This window comes from Haliotis rufescens, unplaced genomic scaffold (assembly GCF_023055435.1).
Source record: "Haliotis rufescens isolate VD_foot unplaced genomic scaffold, xgHalRufe1.0.p SCAF_27, whole genome shotgun sequence".
Lineage (NCBI taxonomy): Eukaryota > Metazoa > Mollusca > Gastropoda > Lepetellida > Haliotidae > Haliotis > Haliotis rufescens.
In genome coordinates, this window is record NW_025963968.1 from 1,657,778 (window position 1) to 1,671,663 (window position 13,886).

The 13,886-nt window shown below is 46.7% G+C and overlaps 1 protein-coding gene and 1 long non-coding RNA gene across 3 annotated transcripts in view; one reads left to right on the forward strand and one right to left on the reverse strand.

Annotated features, from left to right (window-relative positions):
* LOC124113428 (SMC5-SMC6 complex localization factor protein 2-like) overlaps positions 1–13,886 on the reverse strand; it is a 92,116-nt gene that overhangs the window by 4,855 nt on the left and 73,375 nt on the right. For both annotated transcript variants that reach the window (XM_046473774.2, XM_046473773.2), the window contains 6 exons: positions 13,599–13,676; positions 5,648–5,726; positions 5,279–5,464; positions 4,138–4,266; positions 3,476–3,559; positions 2,829–2,897 (listed from right to left, as the gene is read on the reverse strand). In XM_046473774.2, coding sequence (XP_046329730.2) covers positions 2,829–2,897; positions 3,476–3,559; positions 4,138–4,266; positions 5,279–5,464; positions 5,648–5,726; positions 13,599–13,676 — 625 coding nt within the window. The remainder of the gene's footprint in view (positions 1–2,828; positions 2,898–3,475; positions 3,560–4,137; positions 4,267–5,278; positions 5,465–5,647; positions 5,727–13,598; positions 13,677–13,886) is intronic.
* On the forward strand, positions 84–2,452 carry LOC124152420. Its single transcript, XR_006863519.2, has 2 exons — positions 84–901; positions 2,329–2,452. It is a non-coding gene; the product is annotated as an uncharacterized LOC124152420 (long non-coding RNA).

The following is a 13,886-nucleotide window of genomic DNA, read 5'->3' on the forward strand; positions in this document are numbered from 1 at the left end:
GCGGGTGACACCAGAAATGGGCTTCACACATTGTAGCCATGTCGTGAATCGAACCCAGGTCTCCGGCATGACGACCGAAGACATTAAGGCCAGACACGGCACCTTAAATTAACATGATTGCTTCAATATGTCAAAATCGAGATTTTGATTTTTTTCGCATATATAATACATGTACTTTGTGATGCAACATGTTTTTTACGATATTGTGTACATTTACTGAATAAAAAACGTTATTAAAATCATAATGTGTGGTATTGTTTTTAAATATGATCGTAATCAATGTGGAAAAACCTGAACTTTCACCCATGACAACGCCCCCGTAGCTGTAACGAACCCCTTCATGTTATACATCGATAGAAAGCTGATCGTTTCCGCCATCTTTCTGTGCAAAAACATTCTAAAAATAGATATTCCACGTGAGGCTATCGTCGGTTTTTCCCGCGAGACATTCGTACGTAAATTACCATTTAAGGAGAAATATCCCGTAATGCAACATTCGGGAATATTCGTTCGATCCAAATAAAGTAAAACGTATCCCACAATGCACCATTCGGCTTAGCAACAAAACACCGGTCTTTTCCGGTAGGTATACAAAATGGCGGCTGCTTTGCGAAAAGATTGACAGGCAAACATCGTTTTTGATATTTTCTTAACTGAAAATTGTTGTATTTTTTTAAAATGAGGTCAAAACACGGGTCACAACACGCCTATGGTTAGAATAGGAGGCGAAGGGCAAGTCAGTTGAAGCAGGCACGTTCGAAATGCGGTGTTAGAGTTACGACCCGTGTTGACAGCGCGATCATCCCTGTGTCAGATTCTGACAGCTTGGACGTTTTAGATGCATCGGAATCATCCGGGGACCACGCCGTTGGGGAAAACATCCCCGTTGGAGACAATGAAGGTGAGAATTCTTTTTTATTGAATGCAACTTCACGCAGCGACATAAAACTATCAAAATTTAAAGCTGCTGAAAATATCAAATCTCCCGTGCTTGACAATGATGAACCAAAACCTCAATGGATGTTAATTGACATGAGACAAATGAATTTATTTTTTCAAGAGATTGAATGCCTATCATGTCACGAACAGGGGTCTTTGTTGTTTGAAAAGAGTGACAATTTTGATAGATTTGGATTTGCTGTAAACGTTATGTTGACATGTCAAAACTGTCAGATGTGTGTTGCCAAAAATTACACTTCACAAAGGTAAGGTAATCAATCTGGTACCAATCCCTTTCAGGTCAATGACATTTTTATGCTCTGTCAGAGGTAGGACTTGGTCATGCTGCAATGAAAATGTTTTGTCTGGGTTTTGGAATGGAAGGTCTCCATCCTAAGACATTTCAACAAAAACAAAACATTCTTTCACAGGTTGTTGTTGAAAATACTAAGGAAGTTTTGTCAACATCAGACATTGTCTTGATGCAGAAATTGCAGAAAAGATGGTACCTGTGTATCAAAGAATGTCTGATGAAAACCTCCTTAAGAGGATGGTGAAAGGCAAGACACAGAATGCTAATGAATGCTTGCATTCCGTGATCTAGTCCCGTTGTCCGAAGACCATTTTTGTGGGTGCAAGGCGGTTGCATCAGGCAGTGGCGTCTGCAATAGCTTCGTTCAATGAGGGTACATGTCACATTACTCAGGTAATTAACAAGCTTGCAATAGAAGCTAATGAAATAACAGCAGCTTCTATTGAAAGACTTGATAATGTGAGAACCCTCAAAGCAAGGAAGCAAAGCCAGGAGACATCTAAGATAGAACGTAGTGCAAAGTGGGAGGCTAAAAAAAGGGACCGAGTTCATGTTGAGGCAGCTGAAGGCTTGTTGTATGGTGCTGGGGAGTTTTAAGTCCTGTTATTTCTTTGTACATGCATTGTTTTATGTATCTTGAATACATCCCATCAGTAAACTAAGATTTTGTAAGTGTTTAATAGGTGCTGAAGGAAGAAAACCATATACAAACTTATTTCCTCATTTTCTCCATTAACGTCATTTTGGATCTTAGTGAACATAGATCTCAACCATTATTGGCCCGATTTGAATGAAATTTGGTGTACATATAGGCAGAGGATTACTTTACACAATAACAGAGAGACTTTTTAAAATTTGTTTGCCATTTTGATTTTAAAAAATAAATTATGGGTAAAAATCAACCTAAAAAATGTGAAATTTTGAAAAATTATTTTAAAAATATATACCAGTCTTTTTTTAATTTTTCTCTCTGTCATTGTACCCAACACCATACAAGCTTTGTTATACAATTGAAATTATATAAATATCTTTATTGGTCTTAGAGAAAAACTGAAACTAATTTCAATCTTTTTCAGGCTTGCGGCGGCCATCTTGGATGTTTCCATGGCAACCGGTGGCAACATCACCTGGAAAAGACTCCATTTCAATTGTTAATATGTATACCTCAAAGTTGTAACCAATTAAAACTAACAAATACTTGTGAAGCATTTTGTCAATTGTAAGGTGCAGTGTCTGGCCTTAACCACGAGGCTACCCCACCATTCCTTACTGAGTCTGAAGACCTGATCTATTTATTGACAAGAGACCCGTGAAGACCCTAAAAGGCAACTATGCTTGTCATAAGGGGCGACTGACGGCATCGGGTGGTCAGAATCGTTAACTTGGTTGATGCATGTCATCGTATCCCAATTGCGAAGATCATTGCTCATGATGTCAATCACGGGATTGTCTGGTCCAGACTTGATTATTTACAAACCGATGTCATATAGCTGGAATATTTCTGAGTGCGGTGTTGAACAACAAACAAACACAATTGACAAGAACATCCAGTTGCTGGACACCTCACAACACTCACCTGTTTGCTGGACGTGGCTTGCAGTGTGACCGTCCACTTGCTGGAGATCCTCACCATCAGATCCTTCACCTGACACAAACACGGTTGGGGTGAGTGAGTGAGTTGGGTTTAACACTGCCTTGAAATGTACTTCAGTTATATCAGGTCATGTCAGGGCGTGACAGTATAAGACGGAATACTAACACTGAACCTAATTTTCATGTGCTCTCAGGTCAAATATGATGTTACCTTATCCCTAGTGGTTGTCATGGAAATGATAATACATACTCAGCATACACGTATTCTTACATAATACTGTAGTTCATTTGTCACACAGGTGTTCTTTAACTTCTTTTGAGTAACATATAACCATCTTGTTATTCAATTTGACAGGTGAGAGAGTGAGTACGGCTTTACACCGTTTCAAGCAATATTTCAGCAGTATCCCATCTGGGGACACCAGAAATGGGCTTCACATCTTGGGAATCAAACCCAGGCCTTCAGTGTTTCAGGGAACGCTTTACCCTCTGGCCTACTCCACTGTTCTCGACTGACAGGTGAGGATATATTAATGTACAGAGAACTGAAATCCTGGCAGGTCTCCGGAGGTAAAAAGCTGAATGTTGTCCGTCTGTGACAGAAGCTGGTCCAAGTGTCGTGTGACTCACCCGCGTGTGGTCCAGTCGGCGGACATTGTCCCGAACATCACTGGTCAGTGTCCGGAGCTGTTCCATCAGGAGCTGAAGGTCATCCTGCAAGGTCAACATCAAGGGTGTATTATTAACGTTTTACATTATTGAGCAAGTAATGCAGTTATTAATGAGCACGTCACTGAGTTGGTCAAACACCACTTTGAACAGTAATTCAGTTATTAATGAGCACGTCACTGAGTTGCTCAGTTAAAATTACAAAGGGCTTGCAGAAATGTAAAGTAGATGGCCCCTCTGGCTAGTCAATATTTCACTACTTCTCGTGTATGTTCAATTTTTTTCATTATCATCTCAGTAGAATGACAACTGGACGCCATTTTGTAAAGGTGTTTTTGTACAACAACTTCTTTATTTGCTCATAAATCACAATGAAATGAGGCAAATTGAAGCCAATATTTAATCTCAGAGTGCAGGAAAATATGTTTTAGGGGTGAGAAGTTATATTATTTTCAGATCCCTGCTAGGTGGCTACGTAACCTCAGATTGGGCTACTTCGCGACCTCCACCATTTAGCTGTCGGCCAGTTAGTTTGGAGAAGGGACTGTAATTTTTAAAAGGAGCAGGCCCTGCTGGCTTCATACAAAATTGTTGTTAAATCTATCCCTGCTGTGGTCACTGACCTTCTCCTCGGAGTTGAGGGGTTCGCTGCCAACCGCAATGTCCAGCAGGGCCACACCACTGGCCAGGGCGTACAGGTCATCGGTCGCCAGCTCCCTCAGGGCAGGGAACAACACCGTCAGCTGGCCCAACTGGGAGGAGAAACAGGAGAAACAAGCTTACAGCTTACATGAGGAGAAATATATTTCAGTGAGGAAAAACATACGTAATGAGAACACATTTATTAGTGGTGGGACAATCCACCGATGAATCGGTGGATCGCCATTTTGTACTTCTCGATACAAGGATCGATCACAGTCGCACACGAAGTAAAAAATATTGATTCTGACCTTAAATGGTTGCTTTAATAACTGTTCCACTAAACACTTATCAGTTGTGCAAGTTAATGGTGAAAACATACATATTTTCATTTATTGTGCCATACTTGACACTGCCAACTGTAAATCAGCAGTGTGCCAGGTATTTGGCCGTCCTCTCTATGAAAAAGATGGCTTACAGACCACAGATTAGAGCACATACAAGTATCATGATACATATCGTGAGTAAGGTATCGTGATACGTATTGGATCACACTGTTGGTGTATCGTCCCAGCCCTAACATTGATATGACTTACACCTATAAGGAACACCTAGATGTGAAACAACATGAGGAAAATCAACTACAGGAGGAGAAAAGCTCCCATGAGTATTAGCTTACATTAAGACATGCACATGAGGAGAAACAAGCTTAAATGAAGAGAAAAATGGTGACATGTTTACATCCTCTGGACCAAAATCATCATCATAGCTGATGGCATGATCAAAAACTTTAAAGCCAACTTAGGACTAATTGACTGAAGCGTTATAAAATCATCAGGATACACAATATTGTAGAATACATGTCAGCTGGAGAAGAACAGTATTACCAACAAATTCTTTTTACAAATTATGAGGCTATACCAGTTGCAAGTTAAATGCAGTCGAAGGTTGTGAGTCCAGTGACAGCTAGTTGATCGCAGATTTTTATAACCTGATACAAGAACCAGTCAGGTTGGAGGTACTGCCACACAAAAACAAACTTGACCAAATCATGAATCATTAACTTCCGGTCCTCTTTCCTTCCTCAAACAGTGTACTGGTATTATCAGAAATGGTATAGCTTACCTTGAACGCAGCAAGCTGTTGGTGGGAGACAGCGCACCCTGGCTGCAGCATCTTGACCAGGAGGAGGTAAGCCAGTCTCCGCTGTATGCTGCTGCCCCGCTTGCCGTGGGGGAAGAGTTGTGTCAGGTAGACGTGGTTGTGGTGGTGGGCGGTGATGCAGGACAGCTTGGAACACAGCATCGGCATCTGCAGCACAACAACAGCAACGTCACAGGTGAGCTACACAGGTGAAACCACCCGATCCCGTTAGTCGCCTCTTACGACAAGTATAGTCGCCTTTTATGACAAGCATGGGTTGCTGAAGACCTGCATCTTCACAGATCCATTACACCATGAGAGAAGGGTCATGACGTTTAGCTTGCCACCTACCTCGGTGTCCCAGTCTGGCTGTGTGTAGCAGGGCAGGATGGAGCTGACCACGACACTGAACTCGTACAGGAGAATGTTGCTGAAACAGTCAGGAGTGAATGTTGTTTTACGCTACAGTCTGCAATATCCCAGCTTAGTCACAACTTATGGACAACAACTTCTTGAATGTACTATCAATGTACAATGAACTATCATAATGACATTTCAGTTTAGATCCTTATACAGTAGTAAAGCAAGACTGAAACGATAACATCACAATAATAGTATCATTGAGAAGATGTTATCGATAAATTTTGTCATCCATCAACTAAGAAGAAATGCCTATCAAACAATATCACAGCTATATCTCAGTGGCCTGAAAAGAATTGTGCTAGCAGAACCAGTGGCTCTTGAATACACCATGACACCATGGCAGCACGATCAGCCCGGCCTCATTCCACAACGCGATCGTAGCACTACCATTGTCGTAAGTCAAAGTATGGGAGTTACGATTGTCTTTGTGGAACGTCTTTGAGGAACGGGGCTCCGGTCTCAAATTTATACTATCCCAATCTTCAGTAAACATTACAAGAAGTGGAATATTGGGGACTGAAACACAAGTCAAGGGAGGTAATCCTGGGAAACTTGAATTGGATTTTTAATTGTTTTATCAATATTAGCAACAACACAATCAAAAACAACACAGACTATGTCCAAGAACGTTCTGGGATAAGTTATTCTGGCACCAAAATATCTTTTCCATCAACAGCCCTCCACAAAACTAAGTTGTATTAAAATCCCATGAACTGTGTAAAATGGTGGCACTTACAGTGTGCATATTGAATCATAGGATTGATACCATTCAGCACAGAGGTGTCTTGCACAGCAGTCAAACATCTCTCCATTCAACACATGACTTACTATAAGGTCTAGAATACTACTTTCTGGGTATTTTAGAACTTATTGTGCTTGTAAGAAATGTGCCACCCTAATATTTTGCTCTGCAATTGTATTCAGTTGCTTTCAAATAGATTTTAGATTTTCTTAAACCCATGTTGGTTAGAGCTTAGACGATGGAGACAGTCACGCGGAAACCATCTGTTTCTTGTGTCATGAAACTTTTACAAACCTGTAGAGGTTATGAATTCTCTGATGAAATCCTCCTTGGGGCACTTATTGCATTTTCCTTGCTCAAGAAAATCTACATGACATAGTTGTAACCATTTTCCTTAATAAAAAATGTTACCACACAAAAAACTTCGTTTTTGTATGATATACGACCACCCTTACGGGGCCTCACCCCCAACGGCGCCTCACGCCAGGGGGAGCAACTCTCACCCAAATCACTTTCCATATGTCAAATGCTGACGGAATGTGGGGAGGTGGGTGGCCGTGCCCCAAGGAGGATTTCATCAGAGAATTCATAACCTCTACAGGTTTGTAAAATTCTCTTTCTGATTAAATCCTCCTTGGGGCACTTATTGCATCAAGACAGACTCCCAAAGATAATCTAGGAAGTGGCATCCGTCAGCAACAGGCGTAAATAAATACATCGTATTTGATTATTCAACAGAATAAAATATTGAGTTCAATAAATGGAACCAACCTTATCGTGAGGCACCACCGTCGAAAGGCGGGGGCTAGAGACAGGGCGTGGTCGACCATATATTATGATAAAGCCTGTTTTTGCGGCTTGTCATAAGTTGAGAACTCGAAACACCTCCCACCCCCCCACACTTTTTTTGAACAAGTGATATAAGGGCGTAGATCACGAGAGACCATAACCAGCGCTGAGCTAGGCCAGAGGGTCCCCGAGGATCAAAGGAGTGCGTGCGCAAAATACGAGTATTATCGAGTAGTAAGGACTGATATTTATCGACCGCAGAAGATAAAATCCGGACCATTACTGAGCAGTATAACCGGAAGACTGTCTAAAATCTCGAATGCTCAATCAGCTAGAGATTAGAAATTTGCCCAGTTCGGAGAACTGACTGACCAAACCGAGTACGCTCGCTTGAGTGTTTGTCGAGTTGGTAAGGTTTGATGAATCGTGCTCGGCTGGCTCCAAATAGCCGCGGAGCAGATCTGCTCAATGGGCAGAGCCGCGGCGTACGCTTTTGACGCAGCCACTGCTCTAACCTAATGAGCCTTCAACCTGGTAGGGGGGTCCCTGCCTGTAAGCGTATACGCTGTACAAATGGTTGAAACTATCCACCTCGGGATAGATTGTTTACTCGCAGGTAAGCCAACCTTCCTACCGCAGTAACAGCAAAATAGTTGGTTATCCTTACGGACACCCATATTTCTGCTGATATAGGCCTTGAGAGTCGTGCGGACATCCAAGACATGAGCATGTCTTGCAGTGGTCCCCGACGAGGAAGGCTGTGAAAGAGCAGGTAGCTCAATAGGAGCCGTTCACGTGGAATCGTGTGCGACCCTAGGACGGTAATAGTCCGGTAGACGAAAACTGACTGTCCCGGTGATATTTATCGACCCCATGGAAGACAGTTATTTTGGGATCGGCTGACATAACACGAATGTCGCCTACCCGTCTGCCGGACGTTACCACCACAAGGAACGCCGTCTCCCAGCTCAACAGCTGAAGAGAGAGAGACGACAGATCCCGAAAGGAAGGACCGGACAGCCAATCTAGAATGATTGACAAGTCCCAAGGGGGACTGATCCGCCGGACTGGCGGTCGGATCCTGTCCACACCTGCTAAAAAGCGCTGCACTAATGGGTGTGCACCCAGAAGTGCCCCGTCGACAGGGACGTGAAAAGCTGCGATAGCTGTAGAGTACCCTCGGACTGTTGATGCGGCCAGGCCGTCATCTAGTCGCGACTGGAGAAACTCAAGCACGGATACGAGATCTGCAGAAAAAAGATCTGCAATCCCTCTATCGACACACCAGCATAGCAGGCCTATCTATCGTACTGAACGTTTGTCGAATCCCTCCGCGAAGCCAGTATTGTGTCTGCAACTCGTGCAGGAATACCGCTCTTCTGGAGGCGATTCCTGACAGTGGCCAAGCCACCCATTGAATCCTGAGATTCGGGTGGAGGGCCCCGTTCTGGGATAGGAGGTCCGGTCGTAAAGGTAATATAACAGGAGGCTGAGCCAGAAACCTGAGTATTACTGGAAACCCACTCTGCGCCGACTAAAGAGGTGCCAGGAGCACAATTAGTCACGCAGGCTGAGTGCCTAGCTGAGACAGGACCTTGGAAATCAGAGGTACTGGGGAGAATGCCCACAGAACTGTCCGTCCAATCTAGCTGAAAGGCGTCCGGTGCCACCGACCTCGGGTCGTGGACTCGGGAGCAGAACGTTGGTGTCTGGTTATTTAACCCAGACGCAAACCGATCCACCTGTAACGACCTGTATAACAGGGAGAAAATCCCGAATATCCTCGGGTCGAGCCTTCACTCGTGAGGAGCGAGGATCCGGCAAGACAGAGCGTCCGCACGGACGTTGTCCACCCCCGGGAGATAAACAGGTAGCACCCTGATATCGTGAGAGTCGCACTATAGTAGGAACTGCCACGTCTTTCGTCGAAGCGACGGAGACGCCGTCCCCCCCTGCTTCCGGATGTAAGTCATCGCCGTTTGGTTGTCCATCTCTAGACGAACCACTTGGCCACGAAGCAGATCCGGGAAGCGTTGGAACACCAACCTGACCGCTCTCAGTTCTAGCACATTGATATGCAGTTTGATCTCCTGCTGGGACCATAGTCCCGAGGCAGTGTGATCATTCAGAACGCCTCCCCAGCCGGAGAGTGACGCGTCTGTTTGAACTGTGAGAGACGGAACGGGAGTGATTCCCGACCTCGGTCCACCACTGGAGGTGTGTAATGAGCCACTACGGAGTCTCGAGCACAGTCTCGAGATCTTCCGAGTTCGCCCAAAGTCGACGGAGTGCTTGTTGAATGGGACTCATTCTCAAGCGCGCCCGCCAGACCAAATCCACTGTCGCCGCCATGTTGTCCAGTAACTGGAGCCATGTACGAGCAGTGTGACTTGCGCTTAAGGGACTTGATATCTTGTGACAGAGATACACGTCCTCTCACCGTGTTGAAATTAGCCACTAGGAAGACTAGATTCTGAGTGGGGCTCAGATCTGACTTCTTGAGATTGACCATCCACCCTAGAGTGATCAGAATATCTATCACTTGTTGTGTAGCTATCTGACTCAGGGATTGCAATAGAGCTCTTAGTAACCAGTCGTCGAGGTACGGATGGCAGAACCGACCTTTTGACCTGGCCACTTGGGCGGGAATCAACATCAGCTTGGTGAACACCCTCGGGGCCGTGGAGATCCCGAATGGTAGAACCCTGAACTGATAACACCTCCCGTCGAAAGAAAACCTCAGGTATTTCTTGAACTCGGGGTGTATTGGTATGTGGATGTAGGCGTATTTTAAGTCTATTGACGTTAGCCATTCTCCTGTCTCGACAGTTGAGATCACTGTATGGTGACTAGGAAACAAGTCGAGTAGAAGCCCTCGCTTTCCTGTCCCTCGGGACCCGGTTCGATCGCAGCTTTCATAAGAAGTGCGTCGACCTCGGCACGGAGGAATTCCGCCTTCTCTCAGGTAGCAGGCACCTGAGTGTGCTTTATCCCGGAAAAGTGGAGGAGCGGATGAGTTTTCCCGATAACTTGCGACTGTGGGTTCACCCGGGGCTCTTCGGGCGCTAATGGGAACCCATCGTTCCCAGCCCCGCGAAAAAGCTGTTGGCCTCGACCAGCTGCCTTGCCCCGGCCCGTGCCTCTCTTGCTCCTCCCGGCGCCCTTATACCTGAAGGAAGCGGCGGCTTCCCAGCAGGTGTGGACGTCTGACCCGTGCGTTAGCGTAGGAGGGGACAATTGGAGAGGCCCGCTTACGCGGTTTTAACGCTTGGTACCTCCAACAAGGCCTTATGAGTCTTTGATGGAAGTATACAATTGAGCAGCCTCTCGGACCGCCTGCTGAGCCCCAGGGGTGGCACCCTCTTATACGGCAAAGCAAGTAGGTCTTGGCGTGTGTAAGTCGAGTATTTAGATACCGACATCCACCGCCTGCGCATGCACATAACAGCGCACATCATATGCGAGGCACAGCTACGAATAGCGTCCCGCGCAAGATAATGTTAGTTGCGCGGCCAACTCCGAAGAGTCGGCCGGCCCCTCTCCCGCTAACTCCCTCTGTACAGCCGACAGATACGCGGAGTGTACGGACACACGGAGCTGTTGGCATGCATTATGATATTGCTCCTGGAAGCATATGTAAGCAGCCTTCAACTCCGCACCGCACACGGGAAAGGGGGGGCAACCGCCGGCCCTGCTTGACCTTAGTCAAGTTGGGTGTCTCCGACTCTGGCATGGGTGCAGCCACCTGAGGCAGTACATGGACAATCCTGTCCCGCACGTGTCTCTGCACCCGGCCCGAGGCCGAGTCCCGGTGCCGAGGTGCCAGAGGTTCAAGGGAACCCACCTGGCACTGGGCTAGGTATCCACTAGTGAAAGCCTTGGCCTCGGAAGAGGCGTCTGGCTCCGCTAGGGAAAATTGTGCGTCGGTAGTGCACGGGCCGGTGCCCGCCACCACTACGCTGGGGAGCGACCTTGAGCCGGAGCCGAAGCTCGGTTTCAGATCGTCCCCGAGACAAAGGGAACCAACCTGGCTCCGGGCTAGGTATCCACTAGTGGAAGCCTCGGCCTCGGAAGAGGCGTCTGGCTCCGCTAGGGAAAATTGTGCGTCGGTAGTGCACGGGCCGGTGCCAGCCACCACTACGCTGGGGAGCGACCTCGAGCCGGAGCCGAAGCTCGGTCTCGGATCGTCCCCGAGACAAAGGGAACCAACCTGGCTCCGGGCTAGGTATCCACAAGTGGACGCCTCGGCCTCGGAAGAGGCGTCTGGCTCCGCTAGGGAAAATTGTGCGTCGGTAGTGCACGGGCCGGTGCCCGCCACCACTACGCTGGGGAGCGACCTCGAGCCGGAGCCGAAGCTCGGTCTCGGATCGTCCCCGAGACCAAGGGAACCCCCCTGGCTCCGGGCTACGAATCCACTAGTGAAAGCCTCGGCCTCGGAAGAGGCGTCTGGCTCCGCTAGGGAAAAATTGTGCGTCGGTAGTGCACGGGCCGGCGCCCGCCACCCCTCCGCTGGGGAGCGACCTCGAGCCGGCGCCGAAGCCCGGTCTGAGATCATCCTCGAGACCAAGTTGCCTGCCTCGGCCGACGCCGGGCATATCACAAGGTCTCGAAGCCGCGTCCGGCGCCGACAACGGGGAAGGCTCGGTCCGCATCTCCTCTCGGAGCTGAGACTTTACCTCCTCCATCATCGACGCCATCTGCGACTTAAGTAACGCAGAAAAGTCTGCCAAAGACAGTGCAGGAGAGGGTGCAGTGCTTACTACGGGGACCCTCGAGCCTTCTCCCCCGGCCCCCGGAGAGGGAGCGGGGGAGACAATCTCGGCAGCTTTTTTACCCTTTTTAGATGGGGGGGGGGGGGGGGGGGGGGGAGAGATGTCTTAGTAGATCTGATATCTACCCCCGCCTTTAATAGACCTCTTTAAAGTGGAACAAGTCAACTTGTCTCTTTTTGGGGGCCCCAGGGGGTAAAGGCAATGTCCTCCGCCAGACATATTAGGCAGCGTTCGTGCCTGTCTTAGAACAACCCGTACACAGTTTGAAGGTCTTGTAAACAAGACCGTAATTTCTGAGGTGGGCGGGAAGGGCATCAACGTGTATCAGTGCGATATAAAGATCGGAAAGAAACGTGCATAAATTGTGAAACTAGAAGCAAAGGCGTAATGTAGAATGCGATTTGTAACGCGATACTAATAGCCAATGTCGTAGTATAATTATAACACCAAAGGGGCGTGTTACGCGCTAAGGTGTAAAAACCCGTAAAAAAGGTAAGTGTAGTTTATGAATTAACACACCACCTTGGGTTTTGTAAAGGAAAAAATTGTAGACCAATGCTGTATGATATAACAAAACCCCAAGCCGTTTCTTAATGGCCTTGGTGTTACATGTATCAGCCCGTGGAACTACAATATGGACGCCATTACCGTGCACGTGGCGTATTATTACAACTCTATAACTTCACAATGCGAGGTATTACGCCTTTGCAATGAAAGAAATGTACCATACATACAGTTTGGTCAGCCATGGTTCTTGTCGAACGATAGATTTCTCTTATTTTTGTCTTGTGTGAAAAATCAACACGTCTGTCTCTTACAGATGACATAAGGAAAGTGATTTGGGTGAGAGTTGCTCCCCCTGGCGTGAGGCGCCGTTGGGGGTGAGGCCCCGTAAGGGTGGTCGTATATCATACAAAAACGAAGTTTTTTGTGTGGTAACATTTTTTATTAAGGAAAATGGTTACAACTATGTCATGTAGATTTTCTTGAGCAAGGAAAATGCAATAAGTGCCCCAAGGAGGATTTAATCAGAAAGAGAATGAGAATGTTGAAGGTACTTCAGCATTGTCTTGTCCATGTCACAATACATCAAATGTCTGGATGCAGGGATTAACTGTCAAGATCTGGACAGAAAAATTCAGCCAACCAGACCTTATTTCTTATCAAATATCAAATTCAACCTATTTTTGACATTCTTCAGTCAAAATCAGTAACATTCGGGGCATGTCTGACTCCCTTGTCGTACAGCTGATAGTGTCGACTGCTACATCTGTGACGGCTGGTTCAGAGCGAGGCACAGTTTTGGTGGGAAATGTTATCAATAACAATATCCAGCCTCATCGAGTAGGCTGCAAGCCTATTGTCTGTCTTCCACATAATGTAAGCACTGTTCAGAATAGCATGAAAGTGAAGGGATCCTTGTTTTAACTTTAAAGTCCACAGGTAAAGATTTTGGGGTCAAAAATTCAAAGACCTCAAGGTCTTTGAACACCTGGATTTCCTGAATCTGTGAATAGAGCTTTCGGTGATCACAGAAAGCCACATCCTCCCAGAGCTGAAATGCTGAAGTACTCACTTGATGAACTCCTTGTCCAGAGCCGCCTTGGCAACCATCACCAGGAGGATGTTCAGCTGTGCTGCCGTGTACTGGGGCCTACAACACGTGAGTGAGTGAGTGAGTGAGTGAGTGAGTGAGTTGAGTGAGTGAGTGAGTGAGTGAGTGAGTGAGTGAGTGAGTGAGTGAGTGAGTTGAGTGAGTGAGTGAGTGAGTGAGTGAGTGAGTGAGTGAGTGGGTGGGTGGGTGGGTGGGTGAGTGAGTGACTGAGTGAGTGAGTGAGTGAGTGAGAGAGCACTTCTATTAAAT